Source organism: Trachurus japonicus, chromosome 1 (genome assembly GCF_045865225.1).
Source record: "Trachurus japonicus isolate A0001 chromosome 1, Traja_1.0".
Taxonomy (NCBI): domain Eukaryota; kingdom Metazoa; phylum Chordata; class Actinopteri; order Carangiformes; family Carangidae; genus Trachurus; species Trachurus japonicus.
In genome coordinates this window covers 35468327-35492991 of record NC_140907.1, presented here as the reverse complement: position 1 = coordinate 35492991, position 24665 = coordinate 35468327, and the positions used below count along the sequence as shown (strand labels likewise).

Here is a 24665-nt window from a genome sequence, read left to right as displayed (position 1 = left end):
CACCTGTCGGTCCAGTCCAGTCAGCGGCTATTTACGTCCTCAAAATCTTATTAAGGGACTAGACGCGGACTGCAGCACAGTGCGTGTGTGTGTGTGTGTGTGTGTGTGTGTGTGTGTGTGTGTGTGTGTGTGTGTGTGTGTGTGTGTGTGTGTGTGTGTGTGTGTGTTAATAGGTGGTGGGTGGAGGTGTGAGTGAGTGAGTGAAGCCGTGAGAGTCGAGCTGCAGCGCGGGTGTGAGGTCGCTTCTGCTGCGGTGTCTCTCTCTTTCTCTGTGGGTGTCCACCTGTCTCCCCCCTCCTCTCCTCCTCCTACTCTCCTCCTCCTCCTCCTCCTCCTCTCTTCTCTCTATCCCGTCCTCCTCATCCTCCTCATCCTCTTCCTCCTCCCGGTACCGACGCCATTTCTTCTCGCAGTCAGAGGACGTCCGGCCGGTGCGGTGTGACCATGTTGACGCTGCTGACCTCCATGTACCTGGTGGTGCGGGCTGTCTCCTCGCAGGTGAGTCAGATGCTGCTGCTGCTGCACGTCTGGTTTGTCCGACGGTCACCTCACGTCCTTGAACGCAGCATTAGAGATTACGCTATAGCTAATCGCTTAAAAATGTTGCCTTAGTTAGTTATAGTCACTCAGGTGTCTCATCTCTCATCTATCAATCAATCATCATCATCGTTTTTATTAATGGAGCTGCGGAGGTTTGACTTGACAGAGGATGAGGATGAGAGGAGAGAGGAGAGGAGGTTTTGGCGCGGGAAGAAAAAGGCACAAGGGTTTGCAAAAGGTGTATAAAAGAAAAAGAAAAATGGCCACCGGAAACTTAACACCTCCTCCTCCTCCTCCTTCCAGACAGACAGATAGAGGAGGAACTCGGCAGGTTGCGTCTTTTTCTGACCCCGTCATCATTAATTCAGGGAGAGTCCTTTCCACCTGCCAGCTTTGGCAAAGTCGCACTCGCTGTTCGGCGCCGGCGGGAAAGCTGGACGGAGTGCACGTCACCACATCCGGCACGCGTCTTCAAAATAAAAGCACCTAACTTTGAAAAAAAACTTCATGTTAGACTTTTTTTTTTTTTTTTTTTACACTTTATTTATTTGCACATCTAAAATAGAACAAAACATTGAAAACCATGTGTCATTTTCCTTCCACTTCACAATTATGCACCACTTTGTGTTGGTCTGTCACATAAAATCTCAATAAAATACATTTAAAGGTCCATCTAGCACAGTGGTGTCACACTCATTTAAGGTCAGGGGCAACAGTATATATACAGTGCAATTTGATCTTAATTGGGCCATAATAACCTATAAATAATGAGTAAGTACGTGACAAATAAATGTTTCCCTTTGTTCTAGTGCAAAGAAATACATTGCACTGGCTGAGTTTTTTCTATCTTTTTAATATATTTACTAGCCGCTATCTTTCTTTTTGCGAAAGATACGAAAAGAAAAATGTGCAGGTGAGGTCTGAAACCCCGAAAGGCCGAAAGACATGACCTCACCTTGACCTAACAAACGATTGAGACACAGTTTAGTTTAGTTTTAGTTTTAGTTTTTTTATTTGCACATTATAAAACCTATATAAACAATGAAAATAGTCAAATTAAACATTGTGCAGGAGAGGTAGAAGCCAAAAAATACCTCCCCTATGAAAACAACAACAACAACAACAGTGGTGGTCTTCAGAGTAGGAAGACAACACAGAAATTCACAACGTGAAAAACAGAAAAGAAAGAAAAACAAGGAAAAAAGAAAGATAAATAAAGTTAGTACAGTAAATAAATAATAATGACATACCTTGTGCAAGGTAGAGAAATAACAAAATTAAATAAAAAAGAAAAGAAATAAAGATAAGGGAAGATGATGATAGTAAAAAAAATAGTAGTAGTAGTAATGATAACAACACTAAATACATAAATAAATGGAAAGAGGTGAGACAATAAAGCGAAACAAAAGAAAAAAACTGATAGGCTACAGATAAATTAAGTTCAATGTAAACACAAAAAAGATGTTAGTTCAGTTTATTTCACTCTGCTCGTTTAGTAAAAATCAACAATCAGTCAAACAATCATCAATCTTCCTGCCAGACAATATTCAATCAAATTTGTGAGTTTATAATTATGGCATATATGCGAAAAGGAGTAGGCTGAAGCTAGTATGCCTAACCCTCATCATCTTTATTTCAATGGTGCCCCAAAAAGAAGTAGCCTAATATTGTTTTTTAAGCAGTGTCAATATCAATAATTCAATGACGAGAAGAAAATATATCCATTGAAAGAATAAAAAGTAGAATAAAATAATAATTTTGCTCAAATTTAGGGTGATTTTAAAAGTAAAACTTAATACCATTAAAGTAGTGGGGCTGTATGGACCAAGGGTATCAGGAGAGCTGGTCAATATATAAAACAATAAAACTCAACAACCGCAAAAAAAAAAGGTGTCTAATATGCAGACACACAACTCAACTACAGTGATAGATGCAAAGCCTCATGAATGCCAACATGTGGAATAACTGCAAAGACGCACAGAGATGCAAAATGACCACAACGGAATGCAAACTGACCACAAAGAGATGCAGAAGTACGATTAATATGCGCAAAGAGATGCACACAGTCCAAATCTCAGACACAAAACATCAACAAAAAGTTGCATAATGTTCTCACAGAGACACGAAATTAACTAGAAAACTACCACACAGAGGTGCAAAATGACCACAAGGAGATCAGAAAGATGCAAATGTTCTCAGAGACACGATCGTTGATTTAAAGAAAACACCACAAAGATGCATTTGTGAAAAGTTAAGGAAAACTAAGTTCTGTCATTACTATGTTTTTTTTAAAAAATCAACATTGTCGGTTGTGTTCCCTCCCACAGCTTATTAAACTGCAGTTCCTAATCCAACAGTTTTTGCACTTTTATTGTGAAGGCTAAACCCTGTGACTTCCAGTGGTGCTGCTGGTGGTTTGCTGCTGCCTTGGTGCAGCAGATTATCAGCACCACGGTCAGAGCCTCGGAGCCGCCCGGCCCCGGCTGCCAGCAGGAACACAACTGCAGCTTTGCAGCTTTGCAGAAACTGAACCCAGCAAACTGCTGCTGCACATGCACGGATCCAATATGGCTGCCACTGTCCTGTCCTTGATAGGCTGAAGGTTGGACAGACAGAGCCCTGACTGTAACCGAAAACCTCTGTAGTCCACACAAAACATCCACCTCCTTCACTCTGACTCGGGGCTGAGGGCTCCTCCCTCTGCTGCAGGCTGCTTGGCACAAGTATGTGGACACCTGAACGCACCATCGACATATCACTGCAGAACCATGAGCTTTAAAGCAGAAGTAAGCGGAATATTTGAGTTAATATAAGTCTTAAATAGTTCTATCTTCCGACAGCAATCACTTCTATAGAGTGTTTGGTCTGAAACACGGGTCTGTCAGTCACTCTGCTCTGCTGTAAGTCGAGGAGAAAACTTTCCTTGTATCCTACAACCTTTATCCAATGAGGAGAGAGAACGGCATAAAGGGGCGGTCCTCTCTGTGTGTGCAGCCAAGGGATGCGCGTGAATGTGGTGACGTAGGGACGAGGGCGGGGACTGCTAACTCCATCGGCTGACAGGAAGTTAGACAAAACGACCGGATCGCTTACTTCTGCTTTAACCTGCTGCAGCCTCAGCTCTTTTCTCTGCTGCAGGATACTGGACCTGTTAAACCCAATAATCAACAATCCATAAGAGTGTAAAGAGTAAAGTACCATGTCGTGTTTCCCACAGGACGACAATGACTGTCGTTCACGACGAGAGACTCTAACAATGGTCAAGAGAAACTCTACATAACCAAGTGCTTTCGTGAAGGTTAAATACCTGGGTGCTGCGTCTTCCTAGACAAATACAAGTCCAGTTGCCTTCAATTTAATTTGTTGCCCAGAGGAACCATGTTTAAAGGGATAGTTCAACATTTTGGCAAATTGGCCCATTGCCATAACCCCTATAGTCATAGCAGTAGGTTTGTTACCTTTAATTGTAAGTGCAAGCTATTTTTAGAACGGCAGAGCAGAGCCGTGAGCTGCTCAGAGCTACGCTACGGAGGCTAATGGGATTTCTTGGTTTCCCTCATCAAACTCATCAAATACACAATCCAACAACTCCACAACGCTCTGGTGGACAAGTTGTGACCTGCACATTCACCACGCTATGAGATAATAACACAACGTTACCAGACAGAGTTGTTTTAGAGGGAAATTCATGCAAAACCACTGACGCACGTTGCCTTCAGGGACAGTTTTTCATCAAGCAGTCTCTGTATTTACCTCTAAAACAACTCTGTCTGGTAACGTTGTGTTATTATCTCATAGCGTGGTGAATGTGCAGGTCACAACTTGTCCACCAGAGCGTTGTGGAGTTGTTGGATTGTGTATTTGATGAGTTTGATGAGGGAAACCAAGAAATCCCATGAGCCTCCGTAGCGTAGCTCTGAGCAGCTCACGGCTCTGCTCCGCCGTTCTAAAAATAGCTTGCACCGATAACTAAAGGTAACAAACCTACTGCTATGACTATAGGGATTATGGCAATGGGCCAATTTGCCAAAATGTCGAACTATCCCTTTAAGACAAAATAGGTGAGTCAGCAACAGCACAGACCCATCAAGTGACAGTGAAGTGTAAGAGTCAGGAGGTCGACTCCCAAGTGACCAACATGTGATATAGATAGACCCAACACCGGTCTTTAATATTCAGTCTTTAAAACATTTCATCCAGCCATTTGTGACTCTGCAAGAACAGTTTTAACTGCTGTGTAAAAATGACAACAAATCAATAATGTAAGGATGAAATAAGAGCTACCTGTCTGACTTATCTTGGTTTGTGTTCCAGTCAAAGTGAAGGGATGCTGTTGCATTAAGATTTTAAGCAGCGACCAACCAGTCCAAGGTGTAGTATAGCCCGTCCTTGGCCCACCAGTCCACCTGTGACCCAATAAGAATAGACTGTATGGATAAATAAAGAGGTCCAATTCACACAAAATGCCCATGTAGTGCAGTCCAATCACAAAACCAATGATTAAAGGAACAATATCAACAGATAATTTAAAAAAAAAAAAAGAAATATATAACCTGTCTATAAGGTAGAAGGGGGCACTACACTGCAAAAACTCAAAATCTTCCCCAGAATATTTGTCTTATTTCTTGTCAAAATGTCTCATTTCTGGTCAAAACTAATCTCTTTCCACTTAAAATAAGACTCAGCACCTAAAAATCTACTTTTTTAGACAGTTTTCACTTGTTTCAAACAGATTTTCACTTGAAATAAGTAGAAAAATCTGCCAGTGAAAGCAGGTTTTTTGTGCTTGTACTGTAATAAGGAAGAAAAACTTGCCCCACTATCAGATTATTTCAAGTGAAAATTTGCTTGAAAGAAGTAAATAGTGTCTAAAAACAAGCTACTTTTTAATGTGATGAGTCCTATTGTAAGTATAATGAGATTTGTTTTGACTAGAAATGACATTTTGACTAGAAATAAGACAAATATTCTTGGTAAGATTTTGAGTTTTTGCAGTGTATACATAACTTAGAGAGAGTTGGTCTTCACCTGCTGAATATCCCAGGAAGGATATAGAACAATAAAGATATAGAACAAACACACAAAAGTATGTGTTAAACTAATATGCAGAGACAACTCAACTACAGTGACAGATGCAACTAACCTCATACAGATGCCAACATGCTGAATGACCACAACTGACCATCACCAGTAGCCTATCAACCAAAGGTTAGAAAGCGTCTTCACAGAGACACAACATTAACCACAGAGAGGAAGCCTGTTTTCCTCTGACCTAGATTGTGGCAGCATGTGGACACAAAGTAATTAATCATCATGGATTATTACATAACCTATAAAAACTCATTTAAACCAGCCTTATCCTCCATGGCCCACTCATGAGGAATTGCCATTTCTGTTCCATGACAGCAGCAACACTCACTGACAGCAGCCACCGTTTGCAGCACATCATCACATTACAATGGCAACATGCTTTTGTCTGTGCTCTCTGTGGCGAAGTGGCAGAGTAAAGGTTTACTGATCATGAGGTTATGGGTTCAATTCCTGCCTCAGTCATGTCATTGCTTAACTTATGATTCCAATTTTGTAATTCACTGGAATGGGCATTAGGCCTATACTTTGTTTGAATTCACCAAAAAATAGTCCCAAGTCACAGAAAAGTCCTCTACTTACTTGATGTGGCTCATTTCTACTCTATTCTTTTCTTTTTAAGCAGAAGTCAGTGAGCCTCTTATACAGGGATTTCTTTTACCCTTCTCTCATTCAATGTAACTATGGTGAAGTGGTTAGATCACTGGGCTCAAGACCAGAAGTTTGCTGGTTCAAATCTTGCCTCAACAACAATTATAGTTGCTGCTCTCAGCCTGAAATCCACAGAAATTTTAATTGTAAGTCATTCAAGCTTGACTCTCAAGCTTTCTTGGTGTTGACACAGTGTGTTTCCAACAGGTGCAGCTTTGGGCTTGTTAACTTCAGAGTGAGACTGAGTGCAGCTCATCAACAGACAACAGTCTTTGCAACAGTGTGTGAAAGTCTTCTCAAAGACCATGAGGCTGTGGGTTCGCTTCCTACCTCGGTCAAACATTTGTATGGTGATCACTGCTTACACTATTTGCTAATTCTGCAACAGCGTTCAGCTGCTTTCAGCATTCACACGCATTTCCATCAGGAAATGCTACTTTATCTAGTTACAAATGTTGTTGTAGCCAAATTCTGTCCTTGTTTAAATCAGCATCGTTTGCACTGTTACTGATATAAGGCACACCTTTCCTTAAAGGGATAGTAGCATTTTTTTTTAGTTGGGTTGTATGATCTACAAATAGCCCCTAAGTACTTTAATTGTAGTAGAAGGCAAGGCAAGGCAAGGCAAGGCAATTTTATTTGTATAGCCCGTTTTTACAAACAGTTTGTCTCAAAGGGCTTTACATGGCATCGTAACAACATCCTCTGTCCTTAGACCCTCACATCGACTGAGGAAAAACTCCATGGAAAACCCTTTTAACAGGGAAAAATCGGAGAAACCTCAGGGTGAGCAACAGAGGAGGGATCCCTCACCCAGGACGGACAGACGTGCAATAGATGTTGTTACAGACAAGAAAACAGTTTACAGTTTGTCACAGAATGAAGACTCTCTGCACTCCTCCCATTAGCAACGCCAGCCCATAGCCCTGCCCAGAGATTTACAACATACAGTGTTGTGAACAGACCCAAAGAAACGGCCTAAAAGAGGTTTTACCTGAAAAAAATACACAGTTCCATTGTTCGCTATAATATAATTTTTTCCAGCCCTTCAAAGTGCAGGAAAAACGCAGTTTTTATTTGGACCTAACCAACTCATGTATCCTTCCGCCCAGGGTTATCGCCCGCCACACTTTTTCCTGCACTTTGAAGGGCTGGAAAAAATTGTATTATAGCGAACAATGGAACTGTGTATTTTTTTTTCAGGTAAAACCTCTTTTAGGCCGTGAAAATAGGCCGTTTCTTTGGGTCTGTTCACAACACTGTATGTTGTAAATCTCTGGGCAGGGCTATTATGGGCTGACGTTACTAACGGGAGGAGTGCAGAGAGTCTTCTACTGCAATTAAAGTACTTAGGGGCTATTTGTAGATCATACAACCCCACTTTTAAAAAAAATGCTACTATCCCTTTAAGAAAGGTTAATTGATGTTAAAAATAAAGTAAAACTTAGCTCCATTGCTCCAGTTCAGGTCCATAGGCATGAACGGCGTTTCATAACGGTGTCTTTGACAGGATGTTGAAGGGATAATATATGATTTTTGTAGTTCCTCTACTCTCCTACTTTTCTAAATTTATGTTTGTTTGCTTTTTAGCATCCGTAAAATATCCTGAGGGTGTATGGTCAACCTCATCACAACCGGGACAGTCTTAAATCCTCTGTCAGTTTGTCTTTGTGTAATACTTTACACACTAAGTTTTAAGTAATTCCAAATCTTTTCACACTGAAAACCTCTTAATTTAATGTGATTCACCACTGACCTCCTGACTGCTGTTTGTAACCGTGGTGACGCTCTGCTCTATAAATGTCGTCAGATCAGACAGATTTACCTCCTGCCAGGCTGCAGATAACAGGCTCAACGAGAGACTGAACCCAGCGACTTCCTGTAGTCTGGAGAGTGAACACGATCTGATGTGACCTTTCACCTTTCATCCTCATTTGTAAAAAAAAAAACCCAACTCATTTCACAGAGGGATTTGTGGTTTTAGAAGTGTGATAAGGAAGTTTTGATTGCTTTAGACACTATAAATGAGATCCGTAGCTCTATTTAAATCTCACTGATAGAGACATTGGTAAATTAAACTTTAAAGGGATAGTATCATTTTTTTTTAAAGTGGGGTTGTATGATCTACAAATAGCCCCTAAGTACTTTAATTGCAGTAGAAGACTCTCTGCACTCCTCCCGTTAGCAACGCCAGCCCATAGCCCTGCCCAGAGATTTACAACATACAGTGTTGTGAACAGACCCAAAGAAACGGCCTATTTTCGCGGCCTAAAAGAGGTTTTACCTGAAAAAAAACATACACAGTTCCATTGTTCGCTATAATATAATTTTTTCCAGCCCTTCAAAGTGCAGGAGAAACGCAGTTTTTATTTGGACCTAACCAACTGCTGATCGGCGGGCGCTAACCCTGGGCGGAGGGATACGTGAGTTGGTTAGGTCCAAATAAAAACTGTGTTTTTCCTGCACTTTGAGGGGCTGGAAAAAATTATATTATAGCGAACAATGGAACTGTGTATTTTTTTTTCAGGTAAAACCTCTTTTAGGCCGCGAAAATAGGCCGTTTCTTTGGGTCTGTTCACAACACTGTATGTTGTAAATCTCTGGGCAGGGCTATTATGGGCTGGCGTTGCTAACGGGAGGAGTGCAGAGAGTCTTCTACTGCAATTAAAGTACTTAGGGGCTATTTGTAGATCATACAACCCCACTTTAAAAAAATGCTACTATCCCTTTAACAGCCTGAATGGCTAGACAGTTGTTTACAGTTTGTGTTTGAGCTAAACTCCTCCCCAGTTCAACCACAAATTCCTCCAAACACATGATGACAACAATATGGAAAAAGGCACTTTCCGTTTCATGGGACCTGTGTAAGTAACTTAAAGCCGGATCATTAAGTGAAGCTGCTTAACTCCATGTAGCAGCAGATGAATGTGCTTCATACTCTAGCTACAGTCCTGCACTGTTTCTCTGAATCAGTCGGGGTCATGTCGGCTGTAACGGCTCCAAGCAACACGGTGATGAGTTAAAACAGTTTGGTCTATTGGAAACAAGCAGAGAAACAAGCAGAGTTAAACTGATTGAGAACATCCAGAGGCTCGTGATAGGGGTTTACCAGTTTCTGAGGGTACTCTTGTGGTGGTAGATGTATTTTCAGAAGTTCTTTGAGAGGCTCCAAGTGGAATTTCAGGGTTTCAAGAAGATAAGTTCATGTGTATGAGTGGTTTAAGAAAAGATGGGGTTCTGGATGTGGCTTGGAAATGCAAGTCAGTAGGTGGTAGACAGTTTTAAATGGTTTCAAAGGTTTGGTTTAAAGCAGAAGTAAGCGATCCGGTCGTTTTAGCTAACTTTCTGTCAGCCGATGGAGTTAGCAGTGCCCGCCCTGCGTTGAACAAATTGCAACAGACGCAAACTCAACTGATTTTGTATCCTCAACATGTCCTGAGTGAGGGAAAAAAAGCCCTGAAGAATCCCATTAGGGGAAAGTTTAGAAAAAGACCCAAATATAGCCCATTCATACGCCTATTAATTCTTTTTCTCACTGGAATAGGGTAACATTTTTAACCTTTAGATATCTCCATGAAAATTACTGAGTTGATTACTTACATTAAGACAAACAAAAAATGTATTACAAGTTTTTGGAAATTGTTTGTTAACATGAGCAAATTTGCATAAAATTGCATAAATTCCACCGTTTTGACGGCACATATAAAGTTGCTGTGGTGGTATCAGCATGAAAATTGGAATGAGTTGACTCCATCGGTCAACCGACAAGAAACCACTTGAAATTTCAAGATGACTGCAATTTTTCAAGACAGCCACATCCTTAGTAGAGCAGGTATGACATGCTCCGCCTCCTAAGAGACGGTGGAATTTATACATATTTATGAAAATTTGCTCATGTTAACAAAGAATTTCAAAAAACTTGTAATACATTTTTTGTTTGTCTTAATGTAAGTAATCAACTCAGTAATTTTCATGGAGATATCTAAAGGTTAAAAATGTTACCTTATTCACATGAGAAAAATAATTAATAGGCGTATGAATGGGCTATATTCAGAGGTGGCAAGTAACGAAGTACAAATACTTCGTTACTGTACTTAAGTAGATTTTTCAGGTATCTGTACTTTACTTGAGTATTTATTTTTCTGACGACTTTTTACTTTTACTCCCTACATTTATACGCAAAAATATGTACTTTCTACTCCTTACATTGTAAAAACAGGCTCGTTACTTTTTTTTTTGACACGACGTAAAAGCACCGGTAAAAGACGTGACGAACTAGAGAGGGAAAGAGGGAGAAGAAGAGGGAGGGGGGGCGGTAGAGAGAGAACCGAGTTACCAACTTGTACTGCAGCAGCGACATGGAGGCAGCAGCATGGAGGAAGGAAGCGGTGGTGGTCGGACTATCCGACGGGGGGGTTGAACACTGTACAATCTGCGCAATATAGCGCATTTACCGTTTACGAGCGGCAAAGCGCAACCTGTCCATGCGCCCGTGTCTGTGTGTACGTGTGCGCGCGTGTGTGCGCGTACGTGTACGTGTGGTGCGAGAGACGGCAGGTGGACTGACTGGCAGAGATGAGAAGTGGTGAAACGCTGTTTAAACATTCTTATTGTTATTATTTTGTGAGAGTCTGTGGCGGCCCAAACGTTGGGAAACACTGTCTCTGGTCAGTTCAATCTTGATAATTCTGTCTGAACTTTTTTTGTTTAACAAAATTATCAAATGATGTAGGTTTCATTAACGGCCTGTACTTTCTTACTTTTACTTAAAGCAGAAGTAAGCGATATTTTTGTGTTAATATAAGTCTTAAATAGTTGTATCTTCCGACAGCAATCACTTACATAGAGTGTTTGGACCGAAACACGGGTCTCTCAGTCACTCTGCTCTGCTCTGAGCCGAGGAGAAAACTTTTCTCGTATCCTACAAGTTTTATCCAATGAGGAGAGAGAACGGCATGCAGGGCTGTGTGTGCAGCCAAGGGATGCGCGTGAATGTGGTGACGTAGGGACGAGGACCAATAGATCCATGACGAGGGCGGGGGCTGCTAACTCCATCGGCTGACAAGACGTTATGGTGCGTTCAAGGCAACTCGTAACTCGTGTTTTTCCGACCTGTGAAGTCGTACCAGTTCGATCTGGTACGAGTTCACGGGTCAGAAGTTACGAGTGGCCGTTATAGTGACTTTCACAGGTAAAACAGGTCGGCAAAATATGAGTGGGTTGCCTGGAACGCTACAAAGTCGTAAGTGTTGTTTCAAAAGCCTGCCTGGAACGCAGCATTAGCCAAAACGACCGGATCGCTTACTTCTGCTTTAAGTACAGAATATGAGTACTTTTGCCACCTCTGTGTACAATACAAATGCCTACGATTCACCATAGTGAAGTACATTAGGATACATTTTGTGTCCGGCAGGTAAACTTAGGCTATGTGAACAATAACATTGATGAAATGGATTCAAGATGAATTATCGTGTGGTTATTTGCTTTGCAGTGAATCGTGCAATGGAAATACTTTTTACTTTTAATAATACTTTTGAGTAAATTTCAGAGCCTGTACTTTTTACTTTTACTTGAGTAGATATTTGGATCAGTACTTTCACTTTTACTTAAGTCGTTTTTTACACAGGTATTTTTACTTCTACTCGAGTAAAGAATCTGGGTACTTTTGCCATCTCTGGCTATATTTGGGTCTTTTTCAAAACTTTCCCCTAATGGGATTCTTCGGGGCTTTTTTTCCCCTCACTCAGGACATGTTGAGGATACAAAATCAGTTGAGTTTGCTTCTGTTGCAATTTGTTCAACCTTTTTTTTTAAATAAAATGACTGGACTATCACAAACAATCAGATCTTGGCGTTTTATTTGGATTTTGCCCTGTCAGAAAACCATACTGCGGGTCCAGACTGTGCAGTTGCAACCATTAGGTGGCATTAAGGGGTCTGAACGTGCGGGTCTAGTGTGACTAGTGTGCAGGTCTCCGGGTCTGCAGACATACAGTAGTGTACTATTGGAGCTGTGAGATTCAGCCGCTGCAGTTCCTCCTATCTGACCACTAGGTGTCGCCAAACCGCAGCTGCAGCTCCTCCTGCAGCACTGCACTGCACTGAAAAACGGAGCCTTTTCAGAAAATCGTCGACCATTTGTGGCATCACGGGGAGGTGGGCGCGGTTTGACTAGAGAGAGAGCGGTGCATTGTGGGGGGAAGTGGGTGGGTCTTCTCTCAGCGCCTGACTGTACAACACACGGATAGAGGTGACCCCTCCGCCTAGTCCTAGTCCGACTCTGAGCAGGGAGAGACACACACCAGAACCAGCACCCGAACCAGAACCATCTGCACCCGATATACCTACAATGGTAAGACGAGCGGTTATCTATCCAAACAGAGCTCCTATTGTTATTAATTATTGATTATTGGTGTCTGCTGCGACTGCGAGCGCTGCAGTGATGCACAATGGACAGACAGAGACAGTAGCTGGTTGACATTGACGTGGAGCTGCAGCGTCATCACCGACTTCACTTGGATTCAGTAGCTACATTTTATTGTTTCTGAGTCTAATGGCGTCACATCAAAGGGCAGCGTCGGTGCACGTCGTTGCGCAGATAGATGCAGATAGAAAAAAGGCGCATTGTGTAAAAATAGCCTACATTAAAAAAAAAAAAAAAACACAGACCTGCAGCAGTGTGTGTGTAGGCTATGTGTGTGTGTGTGTGTGTGTGTGTGTGTGTGTGTGTGTGTGTGTGTGTGTGTGTGTGTGTGTGTGTGTGTGTGTGTGTGTGTGTGTGTGTGTGTGTGTGTGTGTGTGTGTGTATGTGTGTTTCCGCTGTGTTGAACACTTCTCTGTATATTCACACATCTGCCTCCATCTTAATGAGGTCGACGGGGTTGTCATGGTGGTGGTGGCGCGTGGCCTCAGCGTCACGTTACATCACCACCGGCCTCTTCTTTTATTTATTCATCCACCGACTGGACCAATCAGGAGCCAGGACAGCTGCTGCTTCTGTTTGAATCTCAATCTCCAGTCCTCCAAAAAAAAAAAAAGAAAAAAGAACAATCATAACGACTTCCTCCTTTTTATTAAAATTTCAGACACGTTGTTTGTCTGTTGCAGCGAATGAAAACAGGACATCCTTTATTAAACATTATCTGTGACGGTGCATGATTGATGTGTTTAGATGTCAAATGAAAGAAGGGTGACATTAAAGACTAAAGATCAAACCTAAATATAAACTAGAGGTCAGTGCTGCAGTGTCAACCTGACAACCTAAAAGCTTCATTTAAATAATCAACCACGTCTGTTTGTTTTCATTCATAATATCAAACAGTTGTGTTTTCATAAACGAAGAAAATACAAAAAAAAAGTGAAGGTTATGAACTGTTTGGATGGGTTTTATGTTTTATTTAAACATTGAGTCTGAACTTGAGGTTGAACTTGTTGTTGCGAGGTCGTTTTCTTTTCACGTTGCACAATTTTCTCAATGGGGTTTGGGAGGAGGAGGAGGAGGAGACAAAAAGCTCCTTTATTCGCCGCTTCGCTTCGCTTCGTGTCCTCCTCCCTCTGTTGATTATCCAGGTCAGTGCTTCATATGAACCCCCCCTCTCCTCTCTCCCCCTCTCCTCCCCCCCTCCTCTCCCTCCTCTCTGCAGGCTGAACCCATCCGTGTCCTGGTGACTGGCGCCGCCGGCCAGATCGCCTACTCCCTGCTGTACAGCATCGCCAAGGGTGATGTGTTCGGGAAGGACCAGGTAAGACCCAGAGGACGAGCCTCCATTATTACATCACAACCCCCCCCCCCTACCCCCACATCACCACTACCCCCTCCCTCCCCCCTCCTGCTGCTGCTCCCTCTGACTCTTACATAACACAAACCACCATGAATAATGAACATGTGTGAGCTGTGATGATGTCACACGGCTTTAAAGTCAATGCAAAAAAAAAAGCAAAGTCATGCTACTGTCTTTTATTTTTTCATACATTTGCATTTTATTCTTCAAAATTGTCATCAGATACATGAAGTCAGAGATATAATCTGTCATAGTGAAGCTGAAGATGTAGCGTTAAAGGGATAGTTCACCCAAAGTTCAAATTTCACTCATTATCTCCTCCCCCTCATGTGGACTAAGGGCTGGGAGAAGTTTCAGAGTCGTCCGTACCTTCTCTGAGTTACAGGGGGTCTCGGCGTAGCAGTGCATGTCCATATAACGGTTGCAAATGGATACCAACTGTCTTCGTAACAAAAAGACACACCAAAAAACATCCTAATACCTCCATAGTGCTCGTCTGTAATGTCCCTCTTGTATTGAAGCCCCAACATGAGAAATTGTTCCGAAACAAATTAAATAAGTCTATATTTTAAGCTTGTTTGTAGCGGAAGCTCCCAGCACTGCTCTTCCTGGTCCGTCCAAATCTCGCGTGATTTGCACTGACACCCAGTTCACGGCTCCGCAAATCGCGCGAGATTCCGGCAGAGCAACACTGGGAGCTTCCGCTACAAACAAGCTTAAAATATAGACTTATTTAAATTTGTTTCGGAACAATTTCTCATGTTGGGGCTTCAATACAAGAGGGACATTACATACGAGCACTATGGAGGTATTTGGATGTTTTTTGGTGTGTCTTTTTGGACGAAGAAAAGTGAGCTCCGTTCTCAACCGTTATATGGACATGCAGTGCTGCACGGAGCCCCGCTGTAACTCAGAGAAGCCACGGAGGACTCTGAAACTTCTCCCAGCCCTTAGTCCACATGAGGGGGAGTAAATAATGAGTGAAATTTGAATTTTGGGTGAACTATCCCTTTAACATCCTGTATTAGTTGGAATGGACCTTTAGCTGAGTGAGTTGTGACGACGACGGGTCAGTGAACGAGACCTTGAGAGTCATTGAAGTCTTGTTTGCTCACGGCTCTATAGCTTCAGCACTGATATACTGTAGCTATGCACAACAACTTAGTTTTCCCACTTTCCCTGAATGCAACACGTGATGGTGATGATGATGATGATGGTGGTGTTTTCCGTGTCCGTTGGTCCTCAGCCAATCATCTTGGTCCTGCTGGACATCCCGCCCATGCTGCCGGTGCTGGACGGAGTCGTCATGGAGCTGCAGGACTGTGCCCTCCCCCTGCTGAGGGGTGAGTCAAAAAAAAACACTGAAACATGTCGTCAAATCACAAAAAATAGAGAGACACGATTAATTATATTTTCTAAAATGTCATAAAATCAAAGTAAAATCGAACATATTCTCCTACATTTGATAATATGTGGTTGAGAGAACTGGGAAATGTGTTACACTTGGAGAAAACCAGGTACATTATATCTGCTAAAGAGGATTTCTTTTTTTAAAATCTGGCAACCTTTTCTCGGAGAGGAAAGCAAAGTTAATCCGAGTCCAGTTCTGTCAGACCAGAACACACACAATATAACGTTAAAATGAATAATATAGTGAATTAAAAATGGGTTAAATCAAATAAATACAATGATTTGACAAACTGGATCTAAACAGGGATAAAAAGTAAAATAGATAAATGTCTGAAAGAAAAACAGATGTTCTCATAATACCCTGTTTTTATCATGGATGAGGTATTAAAGCTGAACTACAGGAGTCTGATACTTAATATATTCACCTAAAACAGCAGATACAGGACCAGTGGACTGGGCCGATGACACCAGGTTCGATTCCCACCTGACCACATGATGGCATTAACCATTAACATCCCACTGGATCATTTATCCAGAGCTGCTGTGTTGTGTGATGGTGTTAAAGTGCTGCAGCTACATCCAGCTGCAGGAAACAAACAGCTGACAGATGAGTTTCAGTTCAGTGAAGAAGCAGAACAAAGTTTGTTTTGTCTCGTATGAACAAACTAGTTCCTCATAAAGAAGCCGAATGAACCACGGACAGTAAACGTCACATCAAGTCTTTTAAAAAAGTGAAAGTGAATCAAACACCACAGAATCTGCTCATCTGATAGTTGAACTGTTAGTTAATTAGACTGTTAATTAGAGTGTGATGCGTTCAGGTTCCAGTTCACTGTGGGTGTCAGTGAACGTCTCATGTCTTTTTTTAAAGTAAAAAAAATCGAATAATCAGTTTGAGTAGTTTTTTTAAAAGAAAAAAGTCCAGATTCTCTGATTCCAGCTTCTTCAATGTGAATATTTCTGGTTTCTTTGTTCCTTTATGACAATAAACTGAGTCTCTCTTTGGTTTGTGGACAAAACAAGACATTTGAGGACGATGTTGTCTGGTGGTTTGAGAAACACTGGTTGATGTTTTTAGACATTTTATTGACCAAACAACTAATCCATTTATCTATGACAGTTAGTTAGTTAGTTAGTTAGATAGTTAGTTAGATAGTTAGACTTTAGAGCGTGATGCGTACAGGTTCCCGTTGACTGTGGGTGTCAGTGAACGCCTCATGTGGTTCAGGTCCAGGCTGAAGAAGAAGTGAAGGTTGGAGACCAGTGAGTTAAACACAGAAAAACACTGTGTTTGTTATCTGAGCTCCTATAGGGAGGAAGAGGAGGAGGAGGAGGAGGAAGGAGTGTCTGAACCCAGGCCTCTGATTGGCCGCTGGTGGAGGCCAATCAGAGCAGTGGTGGGACAACAATAGAGGAGGAGGAGGAGGAGGAGGTGAACCCAGACTGAAGTCCAGACTGACAGCAGCAGGAGCCAATCAGCAGCTCCGCTAACGAGCCGGGGTTCACACTGATAAACACGTTATCATGGCAACGATAACGTGTTCCAATAGATCGGCTCGATCAGCTCGTCCTTATCAATACGCCGAGGCAGCGCAGCCTTTGATCAGCGCTGATAAAGACTCAATATGATACACAATATAAAACAACAGTTCACAATGAAAACAAGATGGAAACAATAGAGCCTTCACACTACAGAGAGATAGGAAATGATATGTGGTTATTCATTGATTTAGTTGTTTTTAATTTTAATATTCAGGCTTTAAAAACTGGACAAATATTATCTTCTAATATTCCCTTCAAAAATCATTTTTTGGGAAATGTTTTATTTATTTTCTTCACAGTTTTTCTAACAACGCTGAAATCCACTGTACAATAGTGTTAATATCCACAAATATATATAGTATGTGTTAGGAGAAATAATATTTACCTATATCCATTAAATATAAAAGTAAAAAAAAAAAAAAAAAGGTAAAAAATCAACTTATAAAAAGAGGGGGCACACAACTACACTTTTGTCACTTCAATATGTCTTTGTTTTAAAGTAAATACAAATTATAAAATGAAAAATTAGAGCCGCAACAATTAATCGAACAATAATCGATTATTAAATTAATCGTCAACTATTCTGATAATCTAATAATCAGTTCGAGTAGTTTTTTTAAGAAAAAAAGTCCAAATTCTCTGATTTCAGCTTCTTCAATGTGAATATTTCTGGTTTCTTTGTTCCTTTATGACAATAAACTGAGTCTCTCTTTGGTTTGTGGACAAAACAAGACATTTGAGGACATTGTCTAGTGGTTTGGGAAACACTGATGTTTTTCAACATTTATTTTAACATTTTACTAATCACAATAACAACTAATCGATTTACCTATAATGAAAATAATCGTTATTTGCAGCCCTAAAGCAAATAAATCAGTGTTGTACTGTAAAACTGAGGAGGAGCTGTTAAAGTTTTATTCACATTAGCAAAATGAAATGAAGAATTTGAGAGAATCGTTTATTATTGTTGATTTATTTCTGTTAAATGTCCAAAAGATACAGAGACACTTCAAAATGTCTCTGTATCTTCTGGACATTGTTATCTTGTTGTACAGCACCTTGTAACATTTATTTTGAAAGGTCCTATATAAATAAAGTTTATTATCATATTATTATTAAATAGTAAAAACAAAAGAACAATAAAATAAATAATCAATTAATCATTAATCGATAATAAATATTGGAGGTCAGAGTCACATGAATTCACTCCGTGCTCCACTTCCTGTCCCCCACAGAGGTCATCCCCACCGACAAGGTGGAGGTCGGCTTCAAGGACCTGGACGCCGCCATCTTGGTGGGGTCGATGCCCAGGAAGGAGGGGATGGAGAGGAAGGACCTGCTGAAGGCCAACGTGGCCATCTTCAAGACGCAGGGCTCCGCGCTGGACAAGTACGCCAAGAAGACCGTCAAGGTGACTCCTTCCTCCATCCATCCTGATTATTGATTAACTCATTGATTTAAAGGGATACGCCAAAAAAAAATTTCTTCATGTCTTGCCTCACTCCCGAGTCCATGACCAGCAGATAGACACCATCCTTTCGACTGTGCGTGCAGTAACAAGGGAGATAGAGCCGTATCGCCCGTAATTAGCTTAGCTCAAACGCTGGAAGTGTATAGGAAGTGTTAGCCTGCCTCCTACCTAAAGTCGCTAATTAGCTTAGCTCAAAGGCTGGAAGTGCATAGGTAGTGTTAGCCTGCCTCCTACCTAAAGTCGCTAATTAGCTTAGCTCAAACGCTGGAAGTGTATGGGTAGTGTTAGCCTGCCTCCTACCCGAGCTGAAATCAGCAGTCAGAAGCTGATTTCATTTTTAGCTCTAAACTCTGTAAATATATCACTTTATCCACATTTCAAACATTTTTAGGCGAGAAAGTAGCCGTTTAGATCAGCAGTGTGTCGTTAATTTGTCTAAATACCAGCTGTTTACAATTTTGTTGGGACGAATTCGGCGCTACTCAAGCTAGCCGTTGTGACCAACGCACTTCCGGTTACTTTCACAAAATAAAACACCCGTTGCCCTTTACATACAGAAAACCATGACGATAGAATTTGTGCTTTTACTTTGAAATAGGAAGCTAACCTACCCTCGATGTAGCTAGCTTGAACCAAAATAAACCGCCTTTGCTTGAACCCTCCGTTTTGACCGATCTCGTCCCGTTAGCGGCATTTGACCACTCAAGATGCCTTACCGGAGAGTTTTGTCAGCTCTGAGACGAAGATCGGTTTCCGTTTAGAGTTGCTGAAGAGTTTCTCTGATGACTTTAGGTGGAGGCAGGCTAACACTACCCATACACTTCCAGTGTTTGAGCTAAGCTAATTACGGGCAATACGGCTCTATCTCCCTCGTTACTGCACGCACAGTCGAAAGGATGGTGTCTATCTGCTGGTCATGGACTCGGGAGTGAGGCAAGACACGAAAAGAAAATGTTGGCGTATCCCTTTAAAGTCAGAGAGGAACTTGTCCTCCAAAGTTTGGACACTTTCTGCGGCAGGAAAGTGTCCACACGTCTCACTGCTGCTGCATCTGGTGCCAATAATCGATCAGTTATCGTCCTTGAATCGACCAATCACTGCGTCCGTCCTCTGCTGCTGCTGCTGCACAAGACAGTCACATGCAATGAATTTACTGCAATGAGTTCTGGGTAAACACAGATGACTCATGGAGAAGCTCCTTTAAAAAAAAAAAAAATAAATTAAATTCAAAATGTGGAACTTTATTTATTCCACATTCAATAGACAGTGAATTATTAAGATTTGTATTCTTTTATTTTGAAAATCACAACTATGTTTTTATACAAACAACAAAACATAAAGGAGCATTAGCAGCAGCTCGGGGGTCAAAGGTCGCCGGAGTCGTCACTGAGGCCCAGTGAAGGTCAGAGTCCGTCTCTGTGCTGAGGTCAAAGGTCAAAGGAAAGAATGTGTGAAGCAGAGAAATAAACGACCCTGAAGTTGTTTTTACACCACAAACAGTTTTGACTGTTGACTGAAAATAAAAAAACATGTAATTGATCTTTAGTGATGACTGTCGACGTGTTGCCACGTAATTAGGTGTCTGTGTGTGTGTAAATAAAAACTTGTTGGTCAGGTTTCCTAATCTGAACCATTGCCAGGCAACAAAGACGTCACGCCACAGGTGAATTACACGTCTTTGTTCAGACGTTTGATCCGTTAACGGCAGCAACGTTCACCTGATGAATATTCACCAGGGTTCCTACGCTAGTATGGAAAGTATGGAATTTGATTTTATGGAAACTATTGTATGGAAATATATTTAGGGTTTGGTCTCATCTGAAGTTATTTGGGTTAACTATTTTATATGCGCTATTGTACCTAGCTACAATCTAAATTATTTGGTTACATAATGGCATACACACATGAAAACAAATGATAAATTGCATGCTTTTTTTATATATATATATTGGTTCAGATAAAACGGTGCCTCTTCCATCGTCTGTAAAGTTCAGTTTTGTAGCTTAACGGTGATTTTGTGTTTTTCCAGGTTCTGGTTGTTGGAAACCCAGCGAACACCAACTGTCTGATCGCCTCCAAGTCGGCCCCCTCCATCCCCAAAGAGAACTTCTCCTGCCTGACCCGTCTGGACCACAACAGAGCCTGCTCCCAGGTACGCACGCACCGTTTCCCACTTTTTAGCTGCGGCCTTGAACGCAGCATCAGGGCCCAGTTGTTCAAAAGGTTTAATCCGATCGGATTTTGGATAATGGATCGGATCAAATCTTGAAAATGGGTTGTTTCAAAACCAAAAATGGATTCTGAGATCGGATTGGATCACGTAATCCAGTCCTGGTTTTCATCTGGATCAAACCCTCAGTTTGTGTTGTTCAAGTTAAGTAGGATCGGGAAAACTTTGATAAAAAAAACAGGATTATTCTGATCCCAGCAGTCGGGGGGATTTCAGGAATAAAATGTAATTTAAATTAAATTCAAACTGGTCAAATAAACAATATTTATAATGTAGTATACGTACATTTATTGATTTATATTTTGCACCTAATTTTTTAGCCATAACAGTGATTAGTAAATAAAGTTAACTTTTGAATATTCTACAACTGAAAAACTTTTCCCTAAACTGAATTTAATGAAATTTGAAGTTTGAATTTGAAACACATGGGGAAATATTCACAATTTCACTAATGTACTGTGTATTTGCTTTTTTTTAATCTATTTAAACAGCCCCACCAGATGGAGTCTGGCTGTTTAAAAGACATTTGAAGAAACAACAAAGAGCACAGAAAACAACACATATACTTCATTTTCAAATAAACACACTTTGAGGGTTAGTGTCCCATCTAGAGCACTCATTATCCAGATTTGGTCATCTTGAAAGTTTGGATCTGGATCAGACTGATCCAATCCTACTTTGCTTTGAACAACTGGGATAAAACTAAGACGGATTACGTGATCCTGGATAGAAAAAAAGGGATTTCAAAATTCGGATAATAACAACTGGGCCCAGGTTTGTTTGTTTGTTTGTTTGTTTCTTTGTTTCTTTGTTTGTTTGTTTCCTAACGACCACAACAGAGCCTGCTTCCAGGTGCGCACGGTTTCCCACTTTAAACTGTGGCCTTGAACGCAGCATGAGGTTTGTTGGTTTGTTTCCTAACGAGGCTGCTGCTCCTTCAGGTGGCGATGCGCTGCGGCGTCTCTGCCGACAAGGTGAAGAACGTCATCATCTGGGGAAACCACTCGTCCACCCAGTACCCCGACGTCCACCACGCCAAGGTCAACGCCCAGGGCTCGGAGGTGGCGGCCTACGACGCGGTGAAGGACGAGGCCTGGCTCAGAGGAGACTTCATCTCTGTGAGAACCGCTCGTCTGGAAACATTCAGCCTTTCAGCTTTTAGCCTCCTCCTCTTCCTCTTCCTCATCTTCCTCTTCCTCTCCACAGACGGTGCAGCTGCGCGGCGCCGCCGTCATCAAGGCCAGGAAGCTGTCCAGCGCCATGTCCGCCGCCAAGGCCATCTGTGACCACATGAGGGACATCTGGTTCGGCACCAAGGAGGTCGGTTTGACCACGATAACACGGACTTAGTCAAACTTTAGCAGTTGATTGGTCGAACTGTGTTGCTCCTGGTTGGTTGGAACAAAAACCAGCAGCCAGTAATAGTCTGGACATGCCAGCGTTAGATGGTTGTCGTTAGCTACTAGCCATTAGTTTATAGTTAGTAGCCATTATTGTTATCATTAGTTATTAGCTCTTATCTATTATGTATTAGTTGTTATCCATTAGTTATTAGCTGTTATCCATTAGTCATTAGTAGTTATCCATTAGTCATTGGTAGTTATCCATTAGCTATTAGCTGTTATACATTAGTTATTAGTTGTTATCCATTAGTTATTAGTTGTTATCCATTAGTTATTAGCCGTTATCCATTAGTTATTAGTTGTTATCCATTAGTTATTAGCTGTTATCCATTAGTTATTAGTTGTTATCCATTAGTTATTAGCTGTTATCCATTAGTTATTAGCCGTTATCCATTAGTTATTCATTGTTATCCATTAGCTATTAGTTGTTATCCATTAGTTATTAGCTGTTATCCATTAGTTATTCATTGTTATCCATTAGGTATTAGTTGTTATCCATTAGTTATTAGCTGTTATCTATTAGTTTTTAGTTGTTATCCATTAGTTCTCCATTATCCATTAGGTATTAGTTGTTATCCATTAGCTATTATTTGTTATCCATTAGTTATTAGCTGTTATCCATTGGTTATTAACTTTTAACTGTTCGTTATTAGTTGTTAGCCGTTAGTTATTAATTGTTGTTTTCGTCCTAAATTGCCGCATGTTATAAAATTAATTCAACCTCATGTTGTGTCGATCACGTTTACCACCGACTCTGAAACTTTCGTCCGTCATTAAAGTTTTCCTTCCTGTCCTCAGGGTGAGTTCATCTCCATGGGCGTCTACGCCGGCGCCAACCCCTACGGGATCCCCGAGGACCTCATCTACTCCTTCCCCGTCCAGATCAAGGTCAGTCCGTCCGTCCGTCCAATCATAAGCCAGAACATCCTGTCATCAGTAGGGATGTCACGATTATAGATTTTCTTGGTACAGTTATTGAGAAATAATCACGATGTTGCGATTATCACGATAATTATGCATCAATACATTTCACAAGACTATGAATGTGTAAAATCAAATAAAGTCAAAATATAATGACATTACTAATCTCTAAATATAGGACCAGTTATTAATCCCCCGGGGGAAGCCTTTGAAATATTTAAGTCATTAATTGCCATCTATACCAATTGTTTACATTTTTTTTTTTTTAATTACAAATGACACACTAACATTTAAATTCCCACCAATTCAGTGTTACGTTAGGTAAATGGACCAGTATCTGTGCATCTTCCTTTACCTTGGTGCACATCTGCCCATATGGTTCTGACATAATCTTTTTCGGAAAGTGACGGTATTTAAGAATCTTTACGATCAATTAATTGTGGCGTTTAATACCACGATTAAAGGGATAGTAGCATTTTTTTAAAGTGGGGTTGTATGATCTACAAATAGCCCCTAAGTACTTTAATTGCAGTAGAAGACTCTCTGCACTCCTCCCATTAGCAACGCCAGCCCATAATAGCCCTGCCCAGAGATTTACAACATACATTGTTGTGAATGGACCCAAAGAAACGGCCTATTTTCACGGCCTAAAAGAGGTTTTACCTGAAAAAAAATACACAGTTCCATTGTTCGCTATAATATAATTTTTTCCAGCCCTTCAAAGTGCAGGAAAAACACAGTTTTTATGTGGACCTGACCAACTCACGTATCCCTCCGCCCAGGGTTAGCGCCCTTATATTATAGCGAACAATGGAACTGTATTTTTTTTTCAGGTAAAACCTCTTTTAGGCCGTGAAAATAGGCCGTTTCTTTGGGTCTGTTCCCAACACTGTATGTTGTAAATCTCTGGGCAGGGCTATTATGGGCTGGCGTTGCTAATGGGAGGAGTGCAGAGAGTCTTCTACTGCAATTAACGTACTTAGGGGCTATTTGGAGATCATACAACCCCGCTTTAAAAAAATGCTACTATCCCTTTAATTGTGAAAACAAGTAATTGTGACATCCCTAGTCATCAGTCGTCACAGTAACCAGAGCTAAACTCTCCCTCCTTTTCCTCCTCCCTCAGAACAAGACCTGGAAGGTGGTGGACGGTCTCTCCATCAACGACTTCTCCAGAGCCAAGATGGACGCCACGGCGGCCGAGCTGGTGGACGAGCGCGACACCGCCATGGACTTCCTGTCCCAGTGACGGTCTCCCCCTGCTGGTCGACACGTAGTCGGTCGCTGCTCGCGGCTCTGAAGACAAAAACCCTCCACCGCTATAACCGTCCCAGCCGGCGTCCGTGTGTGTGTGTTACCTCTATGTGTGTGTGTGTGTGTGTGTGTTTGTGTGTGTCTCTCTGAGTGTGCGTGTGTGTGTGTGTGTGAAGGAGTGTGTGTGTGTCACCTGGCCACTTCCTCAGGTTGTTCAAAAACCTGTTTAATGACCACAACCTGGCCTCCTCGTGTGTGTGTGTGTGTGTGAGTGTGTGTGAGTAGGCGATAACAATGACGCACACTAGCTGTTCAGAAACTGTAATGGGACCTGTATCACCAATAAAACCACAAGGAACCGACCAGAACCAGAA

At 41.5% G+C, this 24665-nt stretch overlaps 1 protein-coding gene across 1 annotated transcript; it reads left to right on the top strand.

The window, feature by feature from the left end:
• The first annotated feature begins 399 nt into the window (after positions 1–399).
• On the top strand, positions 400–24665 carry LOC146992417 (malate dehydrogenase, cytoplasmic-like). The gene is made up of 9 exons (XM_085786156.1): positions 400–498; positions 13923–14021; positions 15307–15403; positions 18248–18423; positions 20513–20635; positions 21655–21831; positions 21920–22033; positions 22915–23004; positions 24164–24665. The coding sequence occupies exons 1-9, from the start codon at positions 445–447 to the stop codon at positions 24284–24286; spliced, it is 1053 nt and encodes a 350-aa protein (XP_085642282.1). The 5' UTR covers positions 400–444; the 3' UTR covers positions 24287–24665.